Source organism: Grus americana, chromosome 29 (genome assembly GCF_028858705.1).
Source record: "Grus americana isolate bGruAme1 chromosome 29, bGruAme1.mat, whole genome shotgun sequence".
Lineage (NCBI taxonomy): Eukaryota > Metazoa > Chordata > Aves > Gruiformes > Gruidae > Grus > Grus americana.
The window spans coordinates 1534687-1561243 of record NC_072880.1 but is presented as its reverse complement, the minus strand read 5'-3'; the positions used below and the strand labels follow the sequence as shown (position 1 = coordinate 1561243).

The following is a 26557-nucleotide window of genomic DNA, read 5'->3' as shown; positions in this document are numbered from 1 at the left end:
TTGACAGTCTCTCATTTGAGGAAAAGCTGAGAGAGCTGGGGCTGTTTAGCCTGGAGAAGACTGAGAGGGGATCTTATTAATGCTTATAAATATCTAAAGGGTGGGTGTCAAGAGGAAGGGGCGAAACTCTTCTCAATGGTGCCTAGTGACAGGACAAGGGGCAACAGGCACTAACTGGAACACGGGAAGTTCCATCTGAACATGAGGAAAAACTTCTTCACTCTGAGGGTGACCGAGCACTGGGACAGGCTGCCCAGAGAGGTTGTGGAGTCTCCTTCTCTGGAGAGATTCAAAACCTACCCGGACGCCATCCTGTGTAACATGCTCTAAGTGCTCCTGCTTTAGTGGGGGGGGGCAGACTAGATGGTCTCCAGAGGTCCCTTCCAACACCTACCAATCTGTGAACCTGTGAATTTCAGTGAGCATTTCTTCATTCAAGCAGTCTGGGGCAGAGATGGTCTTTGTGGCTGGGCTGTAGTGCCCTGATCCCAGTTACAGTCCTGCAGTGCTGGTGGTAAAGCTGCAGAGCAGGAAGAGGACCAGATCCAGCTAGATCCTTTCACTAGTCCATGTTATCTAGGGGTGTACTGTGTTTGCATCTCAAAACTCATGAGCAAGCTGTTCATTACCTTCCCCCAGCTCTTCATTCCTTTGATGGTTCTCATGCTCCCCTTGACATGATCTCATTATTCCTGCCTTGTGACACCTCGTCATCATCAGGGTGGAGTGTAATTGGTACAGCTGCAAAAGAGGCAGCAGGTGTGATTGTGGCATTCCTAACATATCAGCTAGTAATTTGTCCCTTTCCTACAGGGAGGTAGGAAAGGACAAAATGCCATCCAGCCCAGGTTTGGCCAAACTTTGCAAACATAAGTCAAGGACCTCATTTCTCAGGCATGGCTGACAAGGCTGAGAGCTTGTGTATGGATGTCTCAGCTGGTACTGAGATGAAGGACCATAAGCAGTACCCCAGGGCTAGTATTGCTTATTTCCTGGAGCCAGGTGAGTCATTTTAGGAAGCCAGTCCTTCAGAGCAGGTCAACTGCTTCATGTCTGCAACTGTGAGCACTGCCGGTCTGGAGTCCACATTCTCCTGGTCTGAGTCAGTATCTCCAGAGGGTCTTCCAGGCACAAGGAGAAGATTGAGAAGTTAAAATGAGGATCTCCCACCCTTTGCTAAAGGCAGAGAGGTCAGCACCCCTTAGCACAGCCAAGTAACTCTTCAAAACACATACAAGCTGCACTAAGTGAAGCATTTAACAAAAATAATGAGTTTAGCCATTGACACATCGGCTGTGAATTCCCTGTGTCTTCATCCCATTTTTTCCCCTCTGGTTTTCAGCATCTTGCTGGGTTTAGGACCAGGTGACTTTTGCCCATGGGTTGCAACTGGCTCCCTTTCAAGCAGGGCACAGCTCTAAACTTCAGCACAAACGTACACACGGGCAAGAAGTTTCTGAGAATGGCTGGGCTGCCAGAGCCCAGCACACCTTCCTGTGCGCTCGCCTTTCCAGTGTAAACAAACAGAAGTGTTGCTCTTAAAGCAGGCCACAGGCAGAACTGGTAGAGCCCGGTTTACATCATCTGTCCTGTGTCCAACAGCCCAGTGAAGGGAGAACTGATTAGTCCTTTCTACTACAGCAGCAGTAACCAAGTCTCTAAAGATTTTCATGAAAGTAGTAGAGATTTAGCATTTGTTTGAACCATGCCACTGTGACGAATTTGCTTGCAAATAACAGGTTAGAATATTAAAAATGGGAGCACAGAAGCTTTACTTCTTGGGAAAACCAAGCTAAAGAAAGATGAACCCCTTTTAAAAAAAAGAAAGCAGGTCATTTCCTTGTGTGTACATCTCTGGAAAAAAGGAGAGGAGCAGGCAGGGCAGGCAGGAGTTGCATTCCTGCAAGCAGCATAGGTAGCATAGCGTAGGAAAAGGTGCATCAGCCTGCTTGCTGCCTGGCTTTCCTCCCACTGCCACCCCACAAGCCTTGTGCAAGCAGCTTCCAGACCCGCACTGTTTGCCTCGTTGAGTGCTGCCGTACCGCTGCCAGATAAGCGTCCCTGCCAGGCAAGCTCCATCTTGCCCCAGAGCACCCGCTCCTGTCCTTGGCCGCCAGCCCGACACAACGCCTTGTTCCTCCCCAGCAGCACCTCGCCCAGCCAGATCCACCACACTGCCAGCCTGGCTTTGGTGGGGTTTCTATCAGGTCATGTTTCCCAACATGTCCTCTCTGTCCCCTTCCACCCTCTGCTCTAGACGACGCTCCCGTTGTTGCAGCACAGCCACCCCGGAGCAGTTCTTAGTTGCTTCCTCTCCACCTGCCCTCGATGCTCCTATGGTCACTCCTTGTTGGCCAGAGCTGCTTTTCAGAACAGCAGGAAGCAGCTTTTCACCCCAACCAGAGAAGACACTAAACCTGAGACTTTAAGCCATTGCTCAAAATTGCAGCTTCCTCCAAAAATGAGCTAGCAAAAGGAACTGAAATTCTCCTACTGATGTGCTGGGCAGTGAGGAAGCTAACGGGCAAAGGCACTAAAATTGTCCCCACCACCAAGGGGAGCAGTCAAATTGAGTGCAGCCTGTGACTCACTTCCACCATAGCCACAAGAGGTGACTCAGTTCTCCACCAAACCCTCAGCTTTCGAGTGGAGCAAGCCAGCAGAGACCACAACTGAGCCAACTGCCCTGACCCGTCCCAGCCCATCTCCTCTGCTGACGGCCCAGGGAGAAGGCAACAAGCTCCACGGGCACACAGGTGGCAGGAGCAAACTGCCACTGCCTCTGTCCCCAGCCAGCATCCCCGCACGTGGCAGTAGCAATGGCTCTGAGCTCAGGATGATACAGTAGAGGAAGAAAATCACAGAGGAGTGCTCACAGCCGGGCTGCTACACCTGCTGAGCCTCAGAGCACTACCACAAAAAACTGGTTCGTGGTCAGAGCTCTGCTAGAAGCTGATTTTTCCAAAGTTAAACCCAGTGGCTGGCTCAGGGAGCATGTCTGAGCGAGGTCTGGGTGTGGGCAGCAGATCTATATGGGAGGTATGGCGTCCCAGCTGCCTACACCAAACACACACACACACACAGGTGTGTCTGTGCATGCACACACTTTGCCTGGGCACCCGCAGCAAGTGTGCACACGCAGCGTCCTCTGGTGGTGCACAGCACGGGAAGGCAGGAGGACATTTCCTGACAGGGCTTGGAGAAGTCGAAAGGTGGGGAACGTACAGGCAGTGTCCAAGCTTGTTTTCTGATGACAGATAAAAACCAGGACTTGGAGTCTTCTGGGCTGGAGGTAATGAGTAGTAGCTGTGTAATTAATTTTGTCTGGATCGTCTGTCAGTTAAGAGCATTCCCAAACATCTGGGGTAAAGGACTGCCCTACAGCATGCTGCCCCACTGGAGGTCCTCCTCTGTACAGTGAAAAGCCTTCTGAGGGAGGTGAAAGAATTCTGCATAGCAGTAAATGTGGCATAATCTTAACTCACCTTCTTCTCTGCCCTATTTCCACGTCTTAGTCTCTAATTGCTAACAATGTGCTTAAAATGAGATACGAAATTTCACTCATGCTTTCTGCACACCGGCTAGCTACATCTCATCATTTCCTTTCCTGTTTAAGTAAACTTGCGAGTTCCTTTGCACCTTCAGAAAAAAATAATTTACTCAATGATAGCTTCTGTGCTTTGATTTAAAACAGCCAGCTGGATAAGTTATGAGCAAATGAAGGACAAAAAAAATCCTGCCTTCAGAAGGAGGGTCAATGGGCGAGAGGAATAAGATAATCTGCGATACATGCACCCCTTTCTGAGTCCTGGGCTACAAATGCCAAGGAAGGGTTTAATTAACTTCTCCGTAAGTATAGTTAACATGTATTAAAACTGTCTAAACCAGGGAAAATGTCCTCAAACACCTTGTTTCAGCCAAGAGATTAATTCCTAATTTTAATTGTGGGATTATTCAAATGCAGAAAGAGTCTTTTAGATATTAAAGGCGTTGCTAGCTGGCTTTCAGTGCATTACCACGGGGAGTCTTAGAATCCAATTATCTCTGAAGAAATATGTTAAAAATGCTCATTAACATGTAAAAAAGTGGAAACACATATTAGAGAAAAGCTGATGTATTACACTTCTTAATGTCACAATCAATTAGCAATAAAGAAGGTTTCAACAGAAATAACTTGCTGAAATGCTTAGGCAGCATAGGAAAATAAGGCATTTTATTCCAATTAGCTCAATTCCTGATAATGACATAGATGTAGCGATAAAACTCTCTGTATAATGGGCTCCAGCCCCGGGAAAGTTTAGGAATTGAGCTTCATGTACGGAATGAGGCAAGGAAAGGGAGGTAGGCTGGAACCTCGGTGTACAGGCAAAGGAAATAAGGAAACAACAGGAAGAAAAGGCAAAGGAGGCATGTTACGAAGGCAGTAACCACAAATAAAACCTCTGGGTCTCATGGCAGGCAGTAACCAGGAATTCGCCTTTTCTTTTAACCTCCCAAAGCAAGCCCCATCCACCTGAGCCCCAAAGACTTCCAGCTCTCCCAAACCCCTATGTAAATGCTTTCTCACATTAAAACTTCGGTGCAGACCTTTCCATCCTTCCACAGTGCTAACCTACACTTCTGTTCTTCCCTGCTGAGCAGGAACAATCAGAGTCATGCAGGAATAAACAGTAATTTCCTGCTTTTTTTTTTTGTTGTTGTTGAGAAACCTGACCGCTCTGACCTAACTCCCACCCCCTTGAGCCCCAGACCTTAAACACTCCCAAGTCTTAACACCCAACACCAACTCACCACCAGTCCCTGCCACTACTGCCTGACAAACGCTCACCACGTACCTCTGACTCCTTGAAACGCTTTCCCTGTGACCCCTTCCTCCCAATGCCTCCTTCATCTGCTTCTTCTCTTCCTCCCCATTAACCGAAGACTTAAAAAATTTTCCAGATCCATAAGGTCTTCAGGAAGAAAAGAGGAAAATAAAACGGGGCTGTCTGAGGAGGCACCAGTTTTCTAGTTATATTTTCAAAAAATGGTTATATTAAAAAAAAACCAAAACAAACAAACCCCAAAAAACCCAAACACGTCCAGCCAATGCTCCCAGATAAAAGATGCCAGCACAGCCCCACTAACCTTGGGGCTCCGGGCTCTCCTAGCCACCTACCACCCTACAAGAGTCTGCCAGACAGTGAGAGACACGTAGAGCAACGTTAAGACCGTTGAGGTGGCTAGACGAGCCCGCAGCCCCAGTGTCAGTGGGGCTCCTGCCCCAAAATTTGAGCTGTGATGTTTAACAATGTCTTTCCAGCACCAGCAAGGCTTGAAGATCTTGGGGTGCCCGGGAATCTGTAATCACTTGGTGCACAGCCTGGGAGGCTGCTAGCCCCTTTAGATACTGCATAAAACAGAGAATTTGGAGCTCACGCTTTACCTCAGCCAAGGACATCATGAGCTAATTGTATTAAGTATTTTGACTCTGCTAGAAGAGCAGTTTTCAGGGTAAAGAACAGCACAAATGCTGCTTTTCTGCTGTAGAGGAATTCCAGACCCTTTCAGAGCGCCTTATCCCAGTCCTGTTTAAACCTCCCCCAAGCATCACTGCAAACCAGGTGTGAGCTTGTGCAAAGCCTCCCCTCCTATTTCACAGCTCTCAAAGCAGCACCACTGAAGTTTCATGTGATTTCATTAGCACAAGTCCCAGCAGCACCTGCCCTCTGCTCCCTGGATTCAACATACTTTATTGCAAGCTCTGCTAAAAGTGATTTTTTTTTTCTCTTTTCCTGTTCTGCAGTACTTTTAACTTCTTCACGTATCATTTGACCCTCTAACCTCTTCTGCTTCATAAAGCACGTACGAAATCCCGTACAGCATAAACCTGTTATTGTCTGTAGTTGTCTACAAGAGGAGAAACCGCCCTGCTCAGGGTCTGGGTGGTTTGACTAGAAATAACTTCAGCAAGAACTCCCTAAACACTTCTGCCTCTCCAAGGTGTGCCAGTAATTGCCCCCTACCCTCTCTGCAGCTTAATGAGAAGGGTAGCAGTAAACATGCCACATTTTAGAGGGAAGTGGTGTGTTCCCATGCAGTCATGATAGGAAGGTTGATTGATAGACAGAAATAAAAGGGAGATCACAGCTCCTCCCTGGGCACTGCCCGCTCAGGCTGACAGAAAATCTCCTTGATGGTGCATGGGATTAAAAATTAAGTGATGTATTAGAAACTTCTCAGCTTAAAGGGCATGGTTTCAAACAGAACCAGAGAAAAAGAAGCCCTGAGCTCAAGAGGACTCAGCACACAACCAAAGGACAGCACAGCCTGCAAAGCCCTCCTGACCCTGCAGCTGACCATAGTTATCCCCTCCCAGCCCTTCCCCATATACCTGCAAGGATTTAACATATGTAAAGGGGGACCCAGTAACCTTCCTCCTGCCAGGCGTGGAGCAAGCCAGGGCACTTTCCTGAAAGTGCTTTTTTTTTTTTTCTTTTCTTCCTAGTACAAAACTCAATGTATTTTGTTTTCTGTGCCCAAAACACCTTGCACTTAAAAAGCTACATGGATTTCTGATATTTTTTTTCCAATCTTTCTTATTAACCATGTATTGGCCAAGAAAAAGACTTTAAAAAATAGAAAGCTATAGTGAGGACGCCTAAAAGTCTTACTCAAAGTACCTAGGAAACAGCTGTCATATCACACTGTGTTTGGAGCACCTGGGGGGCGATAAGACAGCATAGCAAGATATAAGATTTATTTTCCTGAGCAAAGAGCAATAACTGCATTTAGGCCTGTGGGGCTCCCAGTTAACCCACTGGGCCCAGCATGGTGGCCTCACCCACAAGACACAGGTTTACCTCAGGGAATGGTGCTGGACACAGCTCGAGGAGTTTAAGTCCCTTTCTTGCCATGTGCCTCAGTTTCCCCTTCTGGTAACTGGGTGATCGCAGCCCACCATGCCCACAGTCCCCAGCTGCTGGCTGGCTCTGGGACACACCGTGTCACCCCTCTGTCCTACTCCAAGTGCCACTTTGTGGCACTGTTTGAAAAGATTTCTTTGCTCAATGCCTGCCTCCCCATCCAGATCCAGAAGAGGGAGTTTCTGGAAGGAGTCACGTTAATCTTGGCATGACAATATCCTCATTTTTCTTCCTTTGTTTTCTTTTATCTTTGTTCACCATGCAAGCACTTCTGGGTGGTCTCCTCCCCTGCATGTCAGTCACTGGGGATCTACTTTCACAAAACACGTTTGCCAAACACAACAGTCCTGGGTGTTGCTCGGGCATCACCTTAAACTAAATCCTCCAGTGGTAAAAATAGCCTTTTCTGTTAAATTCCTCTCAAGTGTGTCTGCAGGTGGGGCAAGCTTAGGAAGGATGATGCATTAACTCCAGAGAAAAGCATCAGAGCAGAAGTTAATGAGAAAGAGAGACAAATGAAGACAGGGGCATGACAATGTAATTGGGTGAGAGATGTTTTAGGTCACCCTGCTGAAGGGGTGTCTCCTCTGGAAGATGCAGGCTGTGATCCTGAACTGTATATAAGACGGCTGAGAGCTGATCTGCTCCATCCAGACTGTGCTCCTGAAGCTCAGCACTCCTGCTCCTCGCCCAGGTAAGCCTGCACAGACTTTTCATGCTGTCTGACTTTGCTACCAGCAAGAAAGTAGGATCTTCTGGCCTTGAGGATATCCCTGGAGCTGCTACTGCTGAGCTCTCCTAAAAGAAAAAAAAAAAAAAAAAGAGATCTGGAATTACACTATTCCATGGTTCATTAGAGATGACCTCCATCCGCAGCTCTGCTCTCCTCCAGAGAAAGCCAAATGGCATTATTTTTTTCTCTCCTCTCTTACTGTGTGCCCCCATCCTTTCAGCTCTTGCTGTCCCTCACCTCTCCATCACCCGCTGGTCCTCACCCCCAGTCATCTCTCCAGCTGAGTTTCATTATTCAGATTTGTTTTCCTGTGAGAGAGATCCTTCTTGCTCTGTCTTTACCTTCCCTTCCCTCCTACCATTTCAATTTATCTGTGCCCTTCTCTGGCTCTTCTTTCTCTCTCTGCCTGTCCAGCTGTGTTGTTTAAGAGTAACTTATCTGAAAATCAAGCAAATAAACAAAAAAAGCCCCCTTTTGTCTGTGTTTTTCTTACAGGCTGCCTCAATTTTGCAGGGAGATGGCCCAGCTCCAGGAAAACACCAATGACATCCTTTCTGCTTTCTACATGTGCGCCAGAAGCAATGGCAACTGCAGCCCCCTGAGCAAGGAGGAGCTGAGGCAGCTCATTGAGCAGGAGTTCAGGGATGCAATGGAGGTGAGGATTTGGCCCCACAGCTGGCGACTGCTGCGGGTGTTCCTGATGGCGGCGGGGCTGGGAGGGTAAAGCTGTGCGCTTCCGTATCGGTGTATGGGACATCTGGCTTCCTGGGAAAGGCACAGATGCCTTCAAAGCCCAGGATCTGCAGGGAAGAGGAGAAGCTGTTCATTCTCCCAGTGCCAGAAGCTTGTAGAGGGGGCAAAGCCCCACAAGCCACAGTGGTGGGGGCCATGGGGCTGGATTTCTGCCCTGAGACTGCTCGAATACTCCTGGAGAAATGGCACAAACAGCTCATGGGCTTGGCCAACACCGTTTGTCTCTTTACAGAATGCCCAGGATCCCAAAACCATCAAGAAGGTGTTGTGCTTCCTGGATGATGACAGCAACTGCAGGGTTGACTTCAGTGAGTTGCTCAGCCTGGTTTTCTGCGTGGCCAAGGCTTGTTACAAGCCGCTCCAGCAGCACCAGGAGCAGGAAGATGGTGAAAAGCCAACAGCGCAAGAGAAAGCAGGCAAGGAGCAGCCACTGGGGTCACACACAGTGGGGAGGGTCTCCTGCAACCTGCAGATCCCCAAGCAGGGTGTGAACAATCAGGTTCAGGACACTAAGACACAGGACCTGGACCCCCATCAAATCCAGGAGGGTGAGACACCAAAGGAGAACCAGGACACCCGTCAAACCCAGGAGGGTGAGACACCAAAGGAGAACCAGGACACCCGTCAAACCCAGGAGGGTGAGACACCAAAGGAGAACCAGGACACCTGTCAAACCCAGGAGGGTGAGACACCAAAGGAGAACCAGGACACCCGTCAAACCCAGGAGGGTGAGACACCAAAGGAGAACCAGGACACCTGTCAAACCCAGGAGGGTGAGGCACCAAAGGAGGACCAGGACACCCGTCAAACCCAGGAGGGTGAGGCACCAAAGGAGGACCAGGACACCCGTCAAACCCAGGAGGGTGAGGCACCAAAGGAGGACCAGGACACCCGTCAAAACCAGGAGAGTGAGACACCAGAGCAGGACCAGGATGTGTATCAGGATGACAGGACTGAAGCAGCAGAAGGGGATTCAGAGAGAGGTGACATTCTGGACACTGCAACCCCAGAGCAGGACAGAAATACCCATAAGGCTGAAGACCCTGAGACACCAAAGCAAGACCCAAAAACCCACTGGGCCAAAGAAACAGAGGCACCAGGAAAGGGTTCAAAGCACCATCAGAGACCAGAGACAGAGTCAGCGGAGCAGGACCTGAATTGTCCTTCTGATACACGAGGAAGAGACCCAAAAAACAAGACCCAGGTCTGCAATGCCCCTCAGCGAGACCCCAACCACAGCAAGACCCAGAAGCTGCTGCCTCCACAGCAAGGTGCAAGCCCCCGTTGGGATCCCAAGCCCTGGGGAACACACCATGACCCGGCTTTCCATCAGCTCCCTGAATCCAAGGTGGTGGAGCAGGAGCACAACAAGGTAGAGCCTTCATCTTGTCCAGCACAACAGCAACAAGATGCTCATCGCCAAAGACAACCTGCTATAGAGCAACAGCTCCTGCAGCCTCTCTATCCGTGGCCACTACAGCAGTAAAGGCTGAAACAAGCCCCCACCTAAGTGAGGCTGTTGCCCCCTGCGAGGAGATACATTTTGTCTAGTCCCACTCTGGTTTTTGCATTTCTATTTGTCATGTCTTGTCCAATTCTTTCTTCACCCTGGGCTTTGTACTGAGCTATGCATGACTAGAGACCTTCCCCCTCTTACTCTGTGTTAGGCTGCCTCTGTAAGCAAAGCAATAAAACCGAAGGCAAAAACGGCACAGTGTCCCGGTGTGCTGCTGCAAGCGTGTCCTTGGCCTAGCTCTGAGCAAACAGCCAGGTTGACATGATGTGGTGGAGGACCCGAGTGTCCATCCCTTGCATGACGTACACCCAGATTGCTCCAGGGCACAGGTGGAGGGATGGGTGCAGAGAGGCAGGTGTGTCTTGGGGGTGGATAGCCTGAAGGAGCTGCTGCTCAGCTGCCCTTGCAATTTATCCAAGGTGAATCGATTGCTCCCTGCGGGCAGGGATGTGACATCCCTGTGAGAGATGTCTTCAGAGGGGGTAGAAATCTGGATTAACGCAACACCACAGCTGACCTGAACAGATTCTTCACAGCATCCATCTGCTCCAGGCATTTTTCATGTTTGCTGTGAAAAGAATAAACAGCTGCTTAATGCTGAATGGGAAGGATTTGTCCTATTTAACCTCACTTTATTAATAATCTCAGAAGCAAGGGGAATGTGGAGCAAGGTACGAAGATCAAACATCCCTATTAGCTATGGAAGTCTCCAAAGGAAGGAGTGGAGATACACTAAACACAGAAAAAATGATGATCGGTTACATCCAGTTCCAGCAACAACTGGGAGGCCAGTGATAAAAAGCTGACATGCAAACCATGCACAAATGGAGCCAACCTCAAACTCAGATTCAGTTCAGACAGCTTGGGGTACCATGTCCAGACATGCACGTAGGAATGTGAATAACTCTGAGGGCATGAGCAGTCCAGTGAAGTCAGTGGGGTTTATTAGAGTGTTCAGACGTGCTGGACCACCAGGCAGGTCCAGGACTCAGCGTCCCGCAGGGAGGGTAATGCTCAGCCTGTTTTTCACCATGCTATCTTTCACTTGCCACCTATCAGCAAAATCAGCACATGATAAATGCACCCGCACCTCCTGCTCTGTGGCCGGTGACAAGCAGCACACAGAGACCTCACTGGAAAATAAAACGTCATTCCTCTGGGACACCCTAGAATTTCACAATTTGCTAAGCGTTGAATCAGAAAAACCAGCATTTCAAAACTATCCCCAGAATGTACATCACAAAAATGACTTGGTTTAAACGTGCTAATATCAAAATTAACTGTATTAGACACAAAGTGCACCAGTCTGCTCTACTACTGATAAAACACATTAGTGAAAATAAGTTCTGACCTACCTCATGACAGCTGTGGACATGAAAGGGGAGAGTCAAGACTTAATTTCATCACCTACCTGCCAAATCCCAATCCATCTGAGACATTCCTCAAAACATTTCATTTTCCAGAGAACCCTATTTTTCTTGTAAAACAGGCCTCGGTTAGAGGCTTGTCCAGTAGCTCTTTGCTTCTTATTAGCTCTGGCTTAGGGTCCAAAATCACCAGACCCAACAATCCCCCTGTGGTTTGTCTGTCCATCAGCTGCCACCTTTTGCAGTATCAATAAAAAAACTGACCTCCCAGTTCAGGCACCAATCCCTGTTAGTGACATGTTAATTATATGCTCAATTCTGAATAACGCTACTTTTGCCATCAGGAGTGTCATATTTGAAGTTAAGAGAGGTTTTTTTGGTTTATTTTAAGGAGAACATGAAAATTATCCCACTGATACAAATACCTAGAATAGAATCATAGAATCATAGAATGGTTTGCATTGGAAGGGACCTCAAAGATCACCTAATTCCAACCTGTGTAAGAGTCCTGCAAACTTGGGAGGTGTTGGAAGAGAAAAGGTCTTTGATACACCTCATTAGGAGCCCAGTTCCTCTAAGATTAAATGCAACAGAAGTTTGGTCACCTTCTATAAATGGTGACAGGGATGGGCACAGAATTTGGTAAGAAGCAGGAGGACAGAGCCCACCCTCTTGGGTAATAGCTTTTAAAAACCTACCCAAGTCCCGTCTTACGAAAACATCTTTGGGGAAAATGAAGCCCTTGGAGAAAAGGTGGTTTCAGTGCTGCCAAGAACATGCTTTGAAACTCATTGCTTTGTCCTGGGAACGGCAGCAAAGCATGGGAAAGCAGGCGAGCACGCCAGCATGTGCATGGCCGAAACGCGACGCACATTTTTCCTGCATTGATACCCAAAGTCTGCCCGGTGGCTCACGCAGCATCCGACCGTCCCGCACTGCCCCAGCCCCTGCGGGGGGGGGGGGGCGGATTACAGACTGTTACAGGACACCAAGCCGCACTGTAATACTCTAATTTTAATAATAACTCCAATCTACCATAAAATTACAGTTTCCCAAGGGTATTATTATCCCACAGGTGGGGTATAATTCGCACAAGTATAATTTAATCTTGAAAAAAAGCTCAAAAATGAAGTATGGTTAGTAACAATCCTTCGTACGCACTTGTATGAGTATCCCCAAGGTGTTACCAGCACTAATTAATTAGGCTCCTACACCCAGTATGATCTTACCTTACAGATGGGCCAGATGAGCCACTCACCCAAGGCTGCGTGACAAGTTCATGCTCCGAAGGCTCTCTGCAATGTCTCCGTCATGCTTGTCAAGGCAGCATCCGACCTTCAAAACCAAAGTCAGGGGCCCAGGTGGCACGGCTGGTGTCTTCCTTATTTGCTCTGTATACTGGGAGAGTCGAGATGAATAAAGGAATCAGTCGGTCTCTAATTAATTTACTGTTAAAAGATCAAAAAAAAAAAAAAGACTGTAGAGGTAATTACAGTAAAAGCTGCCTAGGGCAACCAGGTGAACATTCAACATGAATCAACCTCTCGGCAGAGAGGTTTCTGCTTTTATTTTTAATTAAATATCAAGCAAAGTTGAAATGAAAGTCATTCGTGGAAGACAGTTAATATGAAAAATGCTTTATGATGATTTTTCTCAATGAAAAGTCATTGCTTATTGAACAGACTTTTTTTTTTTTGTATGAAAATTCACTTTGCAAACTTTATCATTTAAAAACGTTCTGTTGGTGGTTGGGTTTTTTCCCAACAAACCCCTGGATAATATAACAAAAAGGCTCCTTAATAAGAACTTACCAAAAATAAAACCCTCTACAAGGATGCCACACAACCCAAGATCTGGAGGATTTGGGCATCTCACTACTGTGCACTTGCATTTCACCATTTTCATAGCACTAAGATCTTTTTCTGTCCTTCTGTGAGCAAAAGCCAGACCCAAACCCCATTGACCTCAGGCCCAAAGTACCGAAGGAACCATACAAAAAAGAAAAAAAAAAAAATAATCTCTGGTTATCGCGGTACCAAGATCATGGGCCATACGGATCTGCTCATAGTGAGCTCTGCTACCATCAGCACTTCTCTCCCCATCCTCAAAATTTCATTCTGGTACTATTTTTATGTGTGCGTGTGTGTATTATATATCTATACAAATTTATACCTATGCAGATGCACATTTATATAAAAATACATCCTCCCGTTAATATATATATATATGCTTTATAGCTACTCTAGATTTTTTAAAATCTGAAATACAATCAGCCTGTAAAATAACTTAACAGTCTGGATTAGGTGGAACCAGCCTGAATTGCCACATGGCAACTGCTATTTCTGGGTTAAAATGATAGGTAAGGGGATGATAAGTTAAATAACCCGTTTGAGGACATGAAGGTGCAGCTGGGCTTGGCCAAAGATGAATCAGGACAATGTCCACAAAGGGTGTCTCCTTTCTGTAGCTCCGTGAAGGACCCTATAAAAGCACTTGGGTCTTCCGATCACTCCGCACGGCTTCACAGGAATCCCACTTGATCCCGTTGGTGATTTGGGTAAGTCTCTCCTTCTGAAACATGCACTTTGCTGGGCAAGGACATGTTATTTCTGTAGGATTTGTGTCGGGTGGCAGCATCATTCCTGCCGTAGCATTTTCTGAGAGTCTTTTGCGTTTATATCCAGTGAAGTGTTGTTTTGCATTGGTTGGCCACCTGCCTGATGTCGTTGCGTGTCCATGTGTAGAGGCAGCTTTTCTCAAAGGGAAAAGGAGAGAAGGAGCCAGGTTTTGTGCCTTACTTTGGTCTGGAGTTAGCTCCCAGACTGAATGAACAAATTGGACAATTTTTTCTGTTTTCTACAGAAATACTAAAACCCAGGATTTTGTATGTAGAGATGTGCACATGTGTTCATGCATATGTGCACGTTATAGAGGTGGCAAGGCAGATATGGCACAGATACTTCCCCAGCTGCAAGCTGAGATCTCAGCACTGATGTACCTGATAACAGGCACGGGGATCCTGTGAGGAGGAAGGAAGGAGGTGGCTTTTGAGATTTCCAAACACAAAGCTCCAACAGGAGCACTGCTTTCTGCCAAGCAGGTCTCAGTAAAATTAAATAAGTAGCTCTGACCTAGGTGATCTGACAGTTACCCTCTGGCCAAAATCTATTTGCCAATGAACTGATGCTGTAATGAAAGCTTTATTAATTGTTTTGCATTACTACTGGTCACAAGAGCATCAGCCACAGGGCTTGTTTTAAACCCCTGTAAGCACTCTACTTGTCTCAGGCCATGCCAGCGCTGCATTAGACATCCTCTAACCTGCTTCAGAGAAGCTGGTGTATCTCAGTACCAGGCAGAGATAGCAGCGTGGGTCCTGGAAACATAAGTACCTGGTATAGCCCTATGGGGACAGGTTCTTGGGGCATCTCTTGAGTCACCAGCCCCAGTCCCCTCCCTGCGATCCATAAATGCGGGCATCCTGTCATCCCCTATCAAATGGCATTCAAATACGTCAGTAGACAGGTTGGAGGACACTCCCCATCCCACTAAAACCCCTAAGGATTTGAATTTCTTCCCAGTGCTCTGGTGAAACAGAGCTCGCCATGGCACAGGAGCAGCACACAGCACATGGCACCCAGTGTCCCATTAACACACACAGCCTGATCCCAGCAATTCTCCCTGCTCTTTTCATGCTCAGAGGCAAGTGAATCTCCCGTCCTTAGATCCGTTCCTTTTCTTGCAGGCTTGCTTGAATCTGCAGGAAGATGTCTCGCTTCTTAGACAGCATTTCCACCATCATCGGCGTCTTTCACAAATATGCAAAGGAAGACGGAGACAGCTCCAACCTCAGCCGAAGGAAGATGAAAGAGTTCATCCAGAGAGAGTTTGCAGATGTCATAGCTGTGAGTGGTGCTGCAAGGGGGAGAGCTTGAGGCCAAGACTGGAGTGCAGGGACTGCAAAATCTCCTTCTGGAGAGGGGATGATTCTTATGACAGTGGGATGGGGAGGCTTTCACCAAAGGGAAGCACCAGTTCCATTCCTTTGCACTGACTGCCTCGACAGCTCTTCCAACCCACTTTGTCATGAGCAAATGGGCAAAAGTTGGAGAATGAACTGTGGGGAGGTATGGTTTTCTTTCAGAGGTAGGAAGGAAATGCATCCAGTAGAGGGATACAGCATATCCCAAAGAGAAGAGAGCTGCTTAGTGGCAGCCAGGGAACAACCAGGAAAATGAGAACAAAAACATGGAGTTGTTGCTGAGCTATAGAAGTGAAGATGTGAGAGATAGAAGGAGTAAAGATTGCAATTTTCCCTGTCTTCGCATTTCTCTGACAAGGAGCAGGAAGGCTAAAATCCCTTTTTTTCTATCCCTGTGTGTGTGTTTTCCCTGCAGAAGCCACATGACCTTCAGACAATTGACAAGATTCTGCAGTTTCTGGAGTGGGATGGTGATGGGGAAATAGATTTTAATGAGTTCCTGCTTCTGGTGTTCAAAGTGGCTAAGGCCTGCTACTGGTACCTGCCAAAGGGACCATGCCTTCTGCAAAGAACAAAGCTGACAACCAGTGGCAAGTCACTCCGAGAGCCTGAAATTAAGAACGGAGGGAGCCGTCGGCAGTTCCAGGAGGAGGAAAGACAAACCTGTGAGAGTAATCATCATTCCGCCTGTGAATCTCAGCTGAAACGAGACACCAGGGTCAGTGAACTTGAAGCACTAGAGGAGATAAGGAGTCATCACCAGCAACGTAACACACAAAGCAGAAACAATGCAAAACGAAGCTGCGAGCAGGAGGAGCCAATCACTCGGGTATACGAAGAACGAAGCCAAGAGCCATACGACCAACGGAACAATCAGAGAAGACGTCAGCCACCGGAGCCAGACAGACGAGGAGATGCACAACTCTGCAAGCATGGCCGCTTGCAAGCACATGAGCCCGGACAGCGGGCAGATGAAAGGCAAAATCAAGATGGGCCTCAGATAGCACAACTGGCAGACGTGAGGACTCGTAACAAGACCTGTGAACCTCAACCACTGCCAAACCGGTGGAGTAGCCATCAGCCACATGAGCCAGCACTACCAGCATATGATCAAAAAACACAGCAGCCACAAAAAGGAGATAGAGGAAGTTGCAATCAAACACGTAAATCTGAATTAGTCAGAGAAGAGAGAAGCCACTACCACCTACGTGACCTGGAACAAAAAGCAGTTGAAAACCTCAGCCACCAGCCGCATGAGCCTGAATGCCTGGACTCAAGACGTCCACACCAATCATATATACAGGAACCGCTAGAAATTGACCTCAGGTACTATGACACATATGAGCTAGAAAGAGATAGCTATGAACAAGGGAAAAAAAAGGAACGTGAGCTTGAATATCCAGAAAGTCAGGCAAATATCCATCAGGATCAGAGCTGGGAAGAACAACATGAAGCAAGGAGGAAAGAGACCGTAAGGGAGAGGAGGATCGATCGCCAACGGGAGCTGGAACTCGACGCCTATGAGCGCCGCAGCCGCCAGACATGGGAAAGGGAAAGGGAAGAGCGAGGTGCCACGACCGACCAGAGAGAGACACGTGAGAGACGGGACTGTCAAACACAAGAGCCCGAAGAAGACGGAAGGAGACAACGCGAGTCCGTCAGGTACGAAAGGACACGAGAGACCGCCGTGGCCGCAGTAGAAGCTGACGTAGAGATCCACCGCGAGTCCCGGGAACTGGAGCCCCGTGAGGACGTGGAAAGGAGGGATCGTCCCCGTGAGTGCAAAGAACCTGAGGGAGAGAGGAGGATTTGCAAAGGGAGAGAGAGAGAAGAACCCGTCTTGCGGGAGAGGAGGATCGATCGCCAACGGGAGCTGGAACTCGACGCCTATGAGCGCCGCAGCCGCCAGACACGGGAAAGGGAAAGGGAAGAGCGAGGTGCCACGACCGACCAGAGAGAGACACGTGAGAGACGGGACTGTCAAACACAAGAGCCCGAAGAAGACGGAAGGAGACAACGCGAGTCCGTCAGGTACGAAAGGACACGAGAGACCGCCGTGGCCGCAGTAGAAGCTGACGTAGAGATCCACCGCGAGTCCCGGGAACTGGAGCCCCGTGAGGATGTGGAAAGGAGGGATCGTCCCCGTGAGTGCAAAGAACCTGAGGGAGAGAGGAGGATTTGCAAAGGGAGAGAGAGAGAAGAACCCGTCTTGCGGGAGAGGAGGATCGATCGCCAACGGGAGCTGGAACTCGACGCCTATGAGCGCCGCAGCCGCCAGACACGGGAAAGGGAAAGGGAAGAGCGAGGTGCCACGACCGACCAGAGAGAGACACGTGAGAGACGGGACTGTCAAACACAAGAGCCCGAAGAAGACGGAAGGAGACAACGCAAGTCCGTCAGGTACGAAAGGACACGAGAGACCGCCGTGGCCGCAGTAGAAGCTGACGTAGAGATCCACCGCGAGTCCCGGGAACTGGAGCCCCGTGAGGACGTGGAAAGGAGGGATCGTCCCCGTGAGTGCAAAGAACCTGAGGGAGAGAGGAGGATTTGCAAAGGGAGAGAGAGAGAAGAACCCGTCTTGCGGGAGAGGAGGATCGATCGCCAACGGGAGCTGGAACTCGACGCCTATGAGCGCCGCAGCCGCCAGACACGGGAAAGGGAAAGGGAAGAGCGAGGTGCCACGACCGACCAGAGAGAGACACGTGAGAGACGGGACTGTCAAACACAAGAGCCCGAAGAAGACGGAAGGAGACAACGCGAGTCCGTCAGGTACGAAAGGACACGAGAGACCGCCGTGGCCGCAGTAGAAGCTGACGTAGAGATCCACCGCGAGTCCCGGGAACTGGAGCCCCGTGAGGACGTGGAAAGGAGGGATCGTCCCCGTGAGTGCAAAGAACCTGAGGGAGAGAGGAGGATTTGCAAAGGGAGAGAGAGAGAAGAACCCGTCTTGCGGGAGAGGAGGATCGATCGCCAACGGGAGCTGGAACTCGACGCCTATGAGCGCCGCAGCCGCCAGACACGGGAAAGGGAAAGGGAAGAGCGAGGTGCCACGACCGACCAGAGAGAGACACGTGAGAGACGGGACTGTCAAACACAAGAGCCCGAAGAAGACGGAAGGAGACAACGCGAGTCCGTCAGGTACGAAAGGACACGAGAGACCGCCGTGGCCGCAGTAGAAGCTGACGTAGAGATCCACCGCGAGTCCCGGGAACTGGAGCCCCGTGAGGACGTGGAAAGGAGGGATCGTCCCCGTCAGTGCAAAGAACCTGAGGGAGAGAGGAGGATTTGCAAAGGAAGAGAGAGAGAAGAACCCGTCTTGCGGGAGAGGAGGATCGATCGCCAACGGGAGCTGGAACTCGACGCCTATGAGCGCCGCAGCCGCCAGACACGGGAAAGGGAAAGGGAAGAGCGAGGTGCCACGACCGACCAGAGAGAGACACGTGAGAGACGGGACTGTCAAACACAAGAGCCCGAAGAAGACGGAAGGAGACAACGCGAGTCCGTCAGGTACGAAAGGACACGAGAGACCGCCGTGGCCGCAGTAGAAGCTGACGTAGAGATCCACCGCGAGTCCCGGGAACTGGAGCCCCGTGAGGACGTGGAAAGGAGGGATCGTCCCCGTGAGTGCAAAGAACCTGAGGGAGAGAGGAGGATTTGCAAAGGGAGAGAGAGAGAAGAACCCGTCTTGCGGGAGAGGAGGATCGATCGCCAACGGGAGCTGGAACTCGACGCCTATGAGCGCCGCAGCCGCCAGACACGGGAAAGGGAAAGGGAAGAGCGAGGTGCCACGACCGACCAGAGAGAGACACGTGAGAGACGGGACTGTCAAACACAAGAGCCCGAAGAAGACGGAAGGAGACAACGCGAGTCCGTCAGGTACGAAAGGACACGAGAGACCGCCGTGGCCGCAGTAGAAGCTGACGTAGAGATCCACCGCGAGTCCCGGGAACTGGAGCCCCGTGAGGACGTGGAAAGGAGGGATCGTCCCCGTGAGTGCAAAGAACCTGAGGGAGAGAGGAGGATTTGCAAAGGGAGAGAGAGAGAAGAACCCGTCTTGCGGGAGAGGAGGATCGATCGCCAACGGGAGCTGGAACTCGACGCCTATGAGCGCCGCAGCCGCCAGACACGGGAAAGGGAAAGGGAAGAGCGAGGTGCCACGACCGACCAGAGAGAGACACGTGAGAGACGGGACTGTCAAACACAAGAGCCCGAAGAAGACGGAAGGAGACAACGCGAGTCCGTCAGGTACGAAAGGACACGAGAGACCGCCGTGGCCGCAGTAGAAGCTGACGTAGAGATCCACCGCGAGTCCCGGGAACTGGAGCCCCGTGAGGACGTGGAAAGGAGGGATCGTCCCCGTGAGTGCAAAGAACCTGAGGGAGAGAGGAGGATTTGCAAAGGGAGAGAGAGAGAAGAACCCGTCTTGCGGGAGAGGAGGATCGATCGCCAACGGGAGCTGGAACTCGACGCCTATGAGCGCCGCAGCCGCCAGACACGGGAAAGGGAAAGGGAAGAGCGAGGTGCCACGACCGACCAGAGAGAGACACGTGAGAGACGGGACTGTCAAACACAAGAGCCCGAAGAAGACGGAAGGAGACAACGCGAGTCCGTCAGGTACGAAAGGACACGAGAGACCGCCGTGGCCGCAGTAGAAGCTGACGTAGAGATCCACCGCGAGTCCCGGGAACTGGAGCCCCGTGAGGACGTGGAAAGGAGGGATCGTCCCCGTGAGTGCAAAGAACCTGAGGGAGAGAGGAGGATTTGCAAAGGAAGAGAGAGAGAAGAACCCGTCTTGCGGGAGAGGAGGATCGATCGCCAACGGGAGCTGGAACTCGACGCCTATGAGCGCCGCAGCCGCCAGACACGGGAAAGGGAAAGGGAAGAGCGAGGTGCCACGACCGACCAGAGAGAGACACGTGAGAGACGGGACTGTCAAACACAAGAGCCCGAAGAAGACGGAAGGAGACAACGCGAGTCCGTCAGGTACGAAAGGACACGAGAGACCGCCGTGGCCGCAGTAGAAGCTGACGTAGAGATCCACCGCGAGTCCCGGGAACTGGAGCCCCGTGAGGACGTGGAAAGGAGGGATCGTCCCCGTGAGTGCAAAGAACCTGAGGGAGAGAGGAGGATTTGCAAAGGGAGAGAGAGAGAAGAACCCGTCTTGCGGGAGAGGAGGATCGATCGCCAACGGGAGCTGGAACTCGACGCCTATGAGCGCCGCAGCCGCCAGACACGGGAAAGGGAAAGGGAAGAGCGAGGTGCCACGACCGACCAGAGAGAGACACGTGAGAGACGGGACTGTCAAACACAAGAGCCCGAAGAAGACGGAAGGAGACAACGCGAGTCCGTCAGGTACGAAAGGACACGAGAGACCGCCGTGGCCGCAGTAGAAGCTGACGTAGAGATCCACCGCGAGTCCCGGGAACTGGAGCCCCGTGAGGACGTGGAAAGGAGGGATCGTCCCCGTGAGTGCAAAGAACCTGAGGGAGAGAGGAGGATTTGCAAAGGAAGAGAGAGAGAAGAACCCGTCTTGCGGGAGAGGAGGATCGATCGCCAACGGGAGCTGGAACTCGACGCCTATGAGCGCCGCAGCCGCCAGACACGGGAAAGGGAAAGGGAAGAGCGAGGTGCCACGACCGACCAGAGAGAGACACGTGAGAGACGGGACTGTCAAACACAAGAGCCCGAAGAAGACGGAAGGAGACAACGCGAGTCCGTCAGGTACGAAAGGACACGAGAGACCGCCGTGGCCGCAGTAGAAGCTGACGTAGAGATCCACCGCGAGTCCCGGGAACTGGAGCCCCGTGAGGACGTGGAAAGGAGGGATCGTCCCCGTGAGTGCAAAGAACCTGAGGGAGAGAGGAGGATTTGCAAAGGAAGAGAGAGAGAAGAACCCGTCTTGCGGGAGAGGAGGATCGATCGCCAACGGGAGCTGGAACTCGACGCCTATGAGCGCCGCAGCCGCCAGACACGGGAAAGGGAAAGGGAAGAGCGAGGTGCCACGACCGACCAGAGAGAGACACGTGAGAGACGGGACTGTCAAACACAAGAGCCCGAAGAAGACGGAAGGAGACAACGCGAGTCCGTCAGGTACGAAAGGACACGAGAGACCGCCGTGGCCGCAGTAGAAGCTGACGTAGAGATCCACCGCGAGTCCCGGGAACTGGAGCCCCGTGAGGACGTGGAAAGGAGGGATCGTCCCCGTGAGTGCAAAGAACCTGAGGGAGAGAGGAGGATTTGCAAAGGAAGAGAGAGAGAAGAACCCGTCTTGCGGGAGAGGAGGATCGATCGCCAACGGGAGCTGGAACTCGACGCCTATGAGCGCCGCAGCCGCCAGACACGGGAAAGGGAAAGGGAAGAGCGAGGTGCCACGACCGACCAGAGAGAGACACGTGAGAGACGGGACTGTCAAACACAAGAGCCCGAAGAAGACGGAAGGAGACAACGCGAGTCCGTCAGGTACGAAAGGACACGAGAGACCGCCGTGGCCGCAGTAGAAGCTGACGTAGAGATCCACCGCGAGTCCCGGGAACTGGAGCCCCGTGAGGACGTGGAAAGGAGGGATCGTCCCCGTGAGTGCAAAGAACCTGAGGGAGAGAGGAGGATTTGCAAAGGGAGAGAGAGAGAAGAACCCGTCTTGCGGGAGAGGAGGATCGATCGCCAACGGGAGCTGGAACTCGACGCCTATGAGCGCCGCAGCCGCCAGACACGGGAAAGGGAAAGGGAAGAGCGAGGTGCCACGACCGACCAGAGAGAGACACGTGAGAGACGGGACTGTCAAACACAAGAGCCCGAAGAAGACGGAAGGAGACAACGCGAGTCCGTCAGGTACGAAAGGACACGAGAGACCGCCGTGGCCGCAGTAGAAGCTGACGTAGAGATCCACCGCGAGTCCCGGGAACTGGAGCCCCGTGAGGACGTGGAAAGGAGGGATCGTCCCCGTGAGTGCAAAGAACCTGAGGGAGAGAGGAGGATTTGCAAAGGAAGAGAGAGAGAAGAACCCGTCTTGCGGGAGAGGAGGATCGATCGCCAACGGGAGCTGGAACTCGACGCCTATGAGCGCCGCAGCCGCCAGACACGGGAAAGGGAAAGGGAAGAGCGAGGTGCCACGACCGACCAGAGAGAGACACGTGAGAGACGGGACTGTCAAACACAAGAGCCCGAAGAAGACGGAAGGAGACAACGCGAGTCCGTCAGGTACGAAAGGACACGAGAGACCGCCGTGGCCGCAGTAGAAGCTGACGTAGAGATCCACCGCGAGTCCCGGGAACTGGAGCCCCGTGAGGACGTGGAAAGGAGGGATCGTCCCCGTGAGTGCAAAGAACCTGAGGGAGAGAGGAGGATTTGCAAAGGGAGAGAGAGAGAAGAACCCGTCTTGCGGGAGAGGAGGATCGATCGCCAACGGGAGCTGGAACTCGACGCCTATGAGCGCCGCAGCCGCCAGACACGGGAAAGGGAAAGGGAAGAGCGAGGTGCCACGACCGACCAGAGAGAGACACGTGAGAGACGGGACTGTCAAACACAAGAGCCCGAAGAAGACGGAAGGAGACAACGCGAGTCCGTCAGGTACGAAAGGACACGAGAGACCGCCGTGGCCGCAGTAGAAGCTGACGTAGAGATCCACCGCGAGTCCCGGGAACTGGAGCCCCGTGAGGACGTGGAAAGGAGGGATCGTCCCCGTGAGTGCAAAGAACCTGAGGGAGAGAGGAGGATTTGCAAAGGAAGAGAGAGAGAAGAACCCGTCTTGCAGGAGAGGAGGATCGATCGCCAACGGGAGCTGGAACTCGACGCCTATGAGCGCCGCAGCCGCCAGACACGGGAAAGGGAAAGGGAAGAGCGAGGTGCCACGACCGACCAGAGAGAGACACGTGAGAGACGGGACTGTCAAACACAAGAGCCCAAAGAAGACGGAAGGAGACAACGCGAGTCCGTCAGGTACGAAAGGACACGAGAGACCGCCGTGGCCGCAGTAGAAGCTGACGTAGAGATCCACCGCGAGTCCCGGGAACTGGAGCCCCGTGAGGACGTGGAAAGGAGGGATCGTCCCCGTGAGTGCAAAGAACCTGAGGGAGAGAGGAGGATTTGCAAAGGAAGAGAGAGAGAAGAACCCGTCTTGCGGGAGAGGAGGATCGATCGCCAACGGGAGCTGGAACTCGACGCCTATGAGCGCCGCAGCCGCCAGACACGGGAAAGGGAAAGGGAAGAGCGAGGTGCCACGACCGACCAGAGAGAGACACGTGAGAGACGGGACTGTCAAACACAAGAGCCCGAAGAAGACGGAAGGAGACAACGCGAGTCCGTCAGGTACGAAAGGACACGAGAGACCGCCGTGGCCGCAGTAGAAGCTGACGTAGAGATCCACCGCGAGTCCCGGGAACTGGAGCCCCGTGAGGACGTGGAAAGGAGGGATCGTCCCCGTGAGTGCAAAGAACCTGAGGGAGAGAGGAGGATTTGCAAAGGAAGAGAGGGAGAAGAACCCGTCTTGCGGGAGAGGAGGATCGATCGCCAACGGGAGCTGGAACTCGACGCCTATGAGCGCCGCAGCCGCCAGACACGGGAAAGGGAAAGGGAAGAGCGAGGTGCCACGACCGACCAGAGAGAGACACGTGAGAGACGGGACTGTCAAACACAAGAGCCCGAAGAAGACGGAAGGAGACAACGCGAGTCCGTCAGGTACGAAAGGACACGAGAGACCGCCGTGGCCGCAGTAGAAGCTGACGTAGAGATCCACCGCGAGTCCCGGGAACTGGAGCCCCGTGAGGACGTGGAAAGGAGGGATCGTCCCCGTGAGTGCAAAGAACCTGAGGGAGAGAGGAGGATTTGCAAAGGGAGAGAGAGAGAAGAACCCGTCTTGCGGGAGAGGAGGATCGATCGCCAACGGGAGCTGGAACTCGACGCCTATGAGCGCCGCAGCCGCCAGACACGGGAAAGGGAAAGGGAAGAGCGAGGTGCCACGACCGACCAGAGAGAGACACGTGAGAGACGGGACTGTCAAACACAAGAGCCCGAAGAAGACGGAAGGAGACAACGCGAGTCCGTCAGGTACGAAAGGACACGAGAGACCGCCGTGGCCGCAGTAGAAGCTGACGTAGAGATCCACCGCGAGTCCCGGGAACTGGAGCCCCGTGAGGACGTGGAAAGGAGGGATCGTCCCCGTGAGTGCAAAGAACCTGAGGGAGAGAGGAGGATTTGCAAAGGGAGAGAGAGAGAAGAACCCGTCTTGCGGGAGAGGAGGATCGATCGCCAACGGGAGCTGGAACTCGACGCCTATGAGCGCCGCAGCCGCCAGACACGGGAAAGGGAAAGGGAAGAGCGAGGTGCCACGACCGACCAGAGAGAGACACGTGAGAGACGGGACTGTCAAACACAAGAGCCCGAAGAAGACGGAAGGAGACAACGCGAGTCCGTCAGGTACGAAAGGACACGAGAGACCGCCGTGGCCGCAGTAGAAGCTGATGTAGAGATCCACCGCGAGTCCCGGGAACTGGAGCCCCGTGAGGACGTGGAAAGGAGGGATCGTCCCCGTGAGTGCAAAGAACCTGAGGGAGAGAGGAGGATTTGCAAAGGAAGAGAGAGAGAAGAACCCGTCTTGCGGGAGAGGAGGATCGATCGCCAACGGGAGCTGGAACTCGACGCCTATGAGCGCCGCAGCCGCCAGACACGGGAAAGGGAAAGGGAAGAGCGAGGTGCCACGACCGACCAGAGAGAGACACGTGAGAGACGGGACTGTCAAACACAAGAGCCCGAAGAAGACGGAAGGAGACAACGCGAGTCCGTCAGGTACGAAAGGACACGAGAGACCGCCGTGGCCGCAGTAGAAGCTGACGTAGAGATCCACCGCGAGTCCCGGGAACTGGAGCCCCGTGAGGACGTGGAAAGGAGGGATCGTCCCCGTGAGTGCAAAGAACCTGAGGGAGAGAGGAGGATTTGCAAAGGAAGAGAGGGAGAAGAACCCGTCTTGCGGGAGAGGAGGATCGATCGCCAACGGGAGCTGGAACTCGACGCCTATGAGCGCCGCAGCCGCCAGACACGGGAAAGGGAAAGGGAAGAGCGAGGTGCCACGACCGACCAGAGAGAGACACGTGAGAGACGGGACTGTCAAACACAAGAGCCCGAAGAAGACGGAAGGAGACAACGCGAGTCCGTCAGGTACGAAAGGACACGAGAGACCGCCGTGGCCGCAGTAGAAGCTGACGTAGAGATCCACCGCGAGTCCCGGGAACTGGAGCCCCGTGAGGACGTGGAAAGGAGGGATCGTCCCCGTGAGTGCAAAGAACCTGAGGGAGAGAGGAGGATTTGCAAAGGGAGAGAGGGAGAAGAACCCGTCTTGCGGGAGAGGAGGATCGATCGCCAACGGGAGCTGGAACTCGACGCCTATGAGCGCCGCAGCCGCCAGACACGGGAAAGGGAAAGGGAAGAGCGAGGTGCCACGACCGACCAGAGAGAGACACGTGAGAGACGGGACTGTCAAACACAAGAGCCCGAAGAAGACGGAAGGAGACAACGCGAGTCCGTCAGGTACGAAAGGACACGAGAGACCGCCGTGGCCGCAGTAGAAGCTGACGTAGAGATCCACCGCGAGTCCCGGGAACTGGAGCCCCGTGAGGACGTGGAAAGGAGGGATCGTCCCCGTGAGTGCAAAGAACCTGAGGGAGAGAGGAGGATTTGCAAAGGAAGAGAGAGAGAAGAACCCGTCTTGCGGGAGAGGAGGATCGATCGCCAACGGGAGCTGGAACTCGACGCCTATGAGCGCCGCAGCCGCCAGACACGGGAAAGGGAAAGGGAAGAGCGAGGTGCCACGACCGACCAGAGAGAGACACGTGAGAGAAGCAGTCTCCAGGTACTCAAAGAAGAAATTGACACAGATGTTACCCTCTGTGAGCCCTTGGAAGACCAAGACTGGAGGAACAACAGGCTTTTACATGAGGATGAAATATGTGAACCAATCATTTGCCGTACTCATGAAGATCAAGGACGAAGGCATGAGAAGAGCCTTTATCAAACTGTGGAGATGGATAACAGAGATCTCTGCCCCCCAGGTGAGCAGCCATCTGTCACTGACATGAGGGTCCATTATCTCCCCACCAAGCTTGATTTACGGCCAGAGGTGCAGGTCCTCCCTCAGTCCTGCGAGCCTCATACCATTGCGTACTTGATCCACGTGATCCAGAATTTGAACAATCCTGAAGCTACCACCTACGAGATCATCTGTCACCAGCCTGATGACCTGGGGCAGCCCATCTACGTGAAGAAGTGCTATGTGTCACCCCAGCCACCGGCGGTGCCTTGTGACAAGCGCGA

The 26557-nt window shown here is 52.1% G+C and overlaps 1 protein-coding gene across 1 annotated transcript; it reads left to right on the top strand.

The window, feature by feature from the left end:
• The first annotated feature begins 8155 nt into the window (after positions 1-8155).
• Positions 8156-9877, top strand: LOC129197801 (cornulin-like). The gene is made up of 3 exons (XM_054806551.1): positions 8156-8293; positions 8624-8912; positions 9093-9877. The coding sequence occupies exons 1-3, from the start codon at positions 8156-8158 to the stop codon at positions 9875-9877; spliced, it is 1212 nt and encodes a 403-aa protein (XP_054662526.1).
• Positions 9878-26557: the final 16680 nt, after the last annotated feature.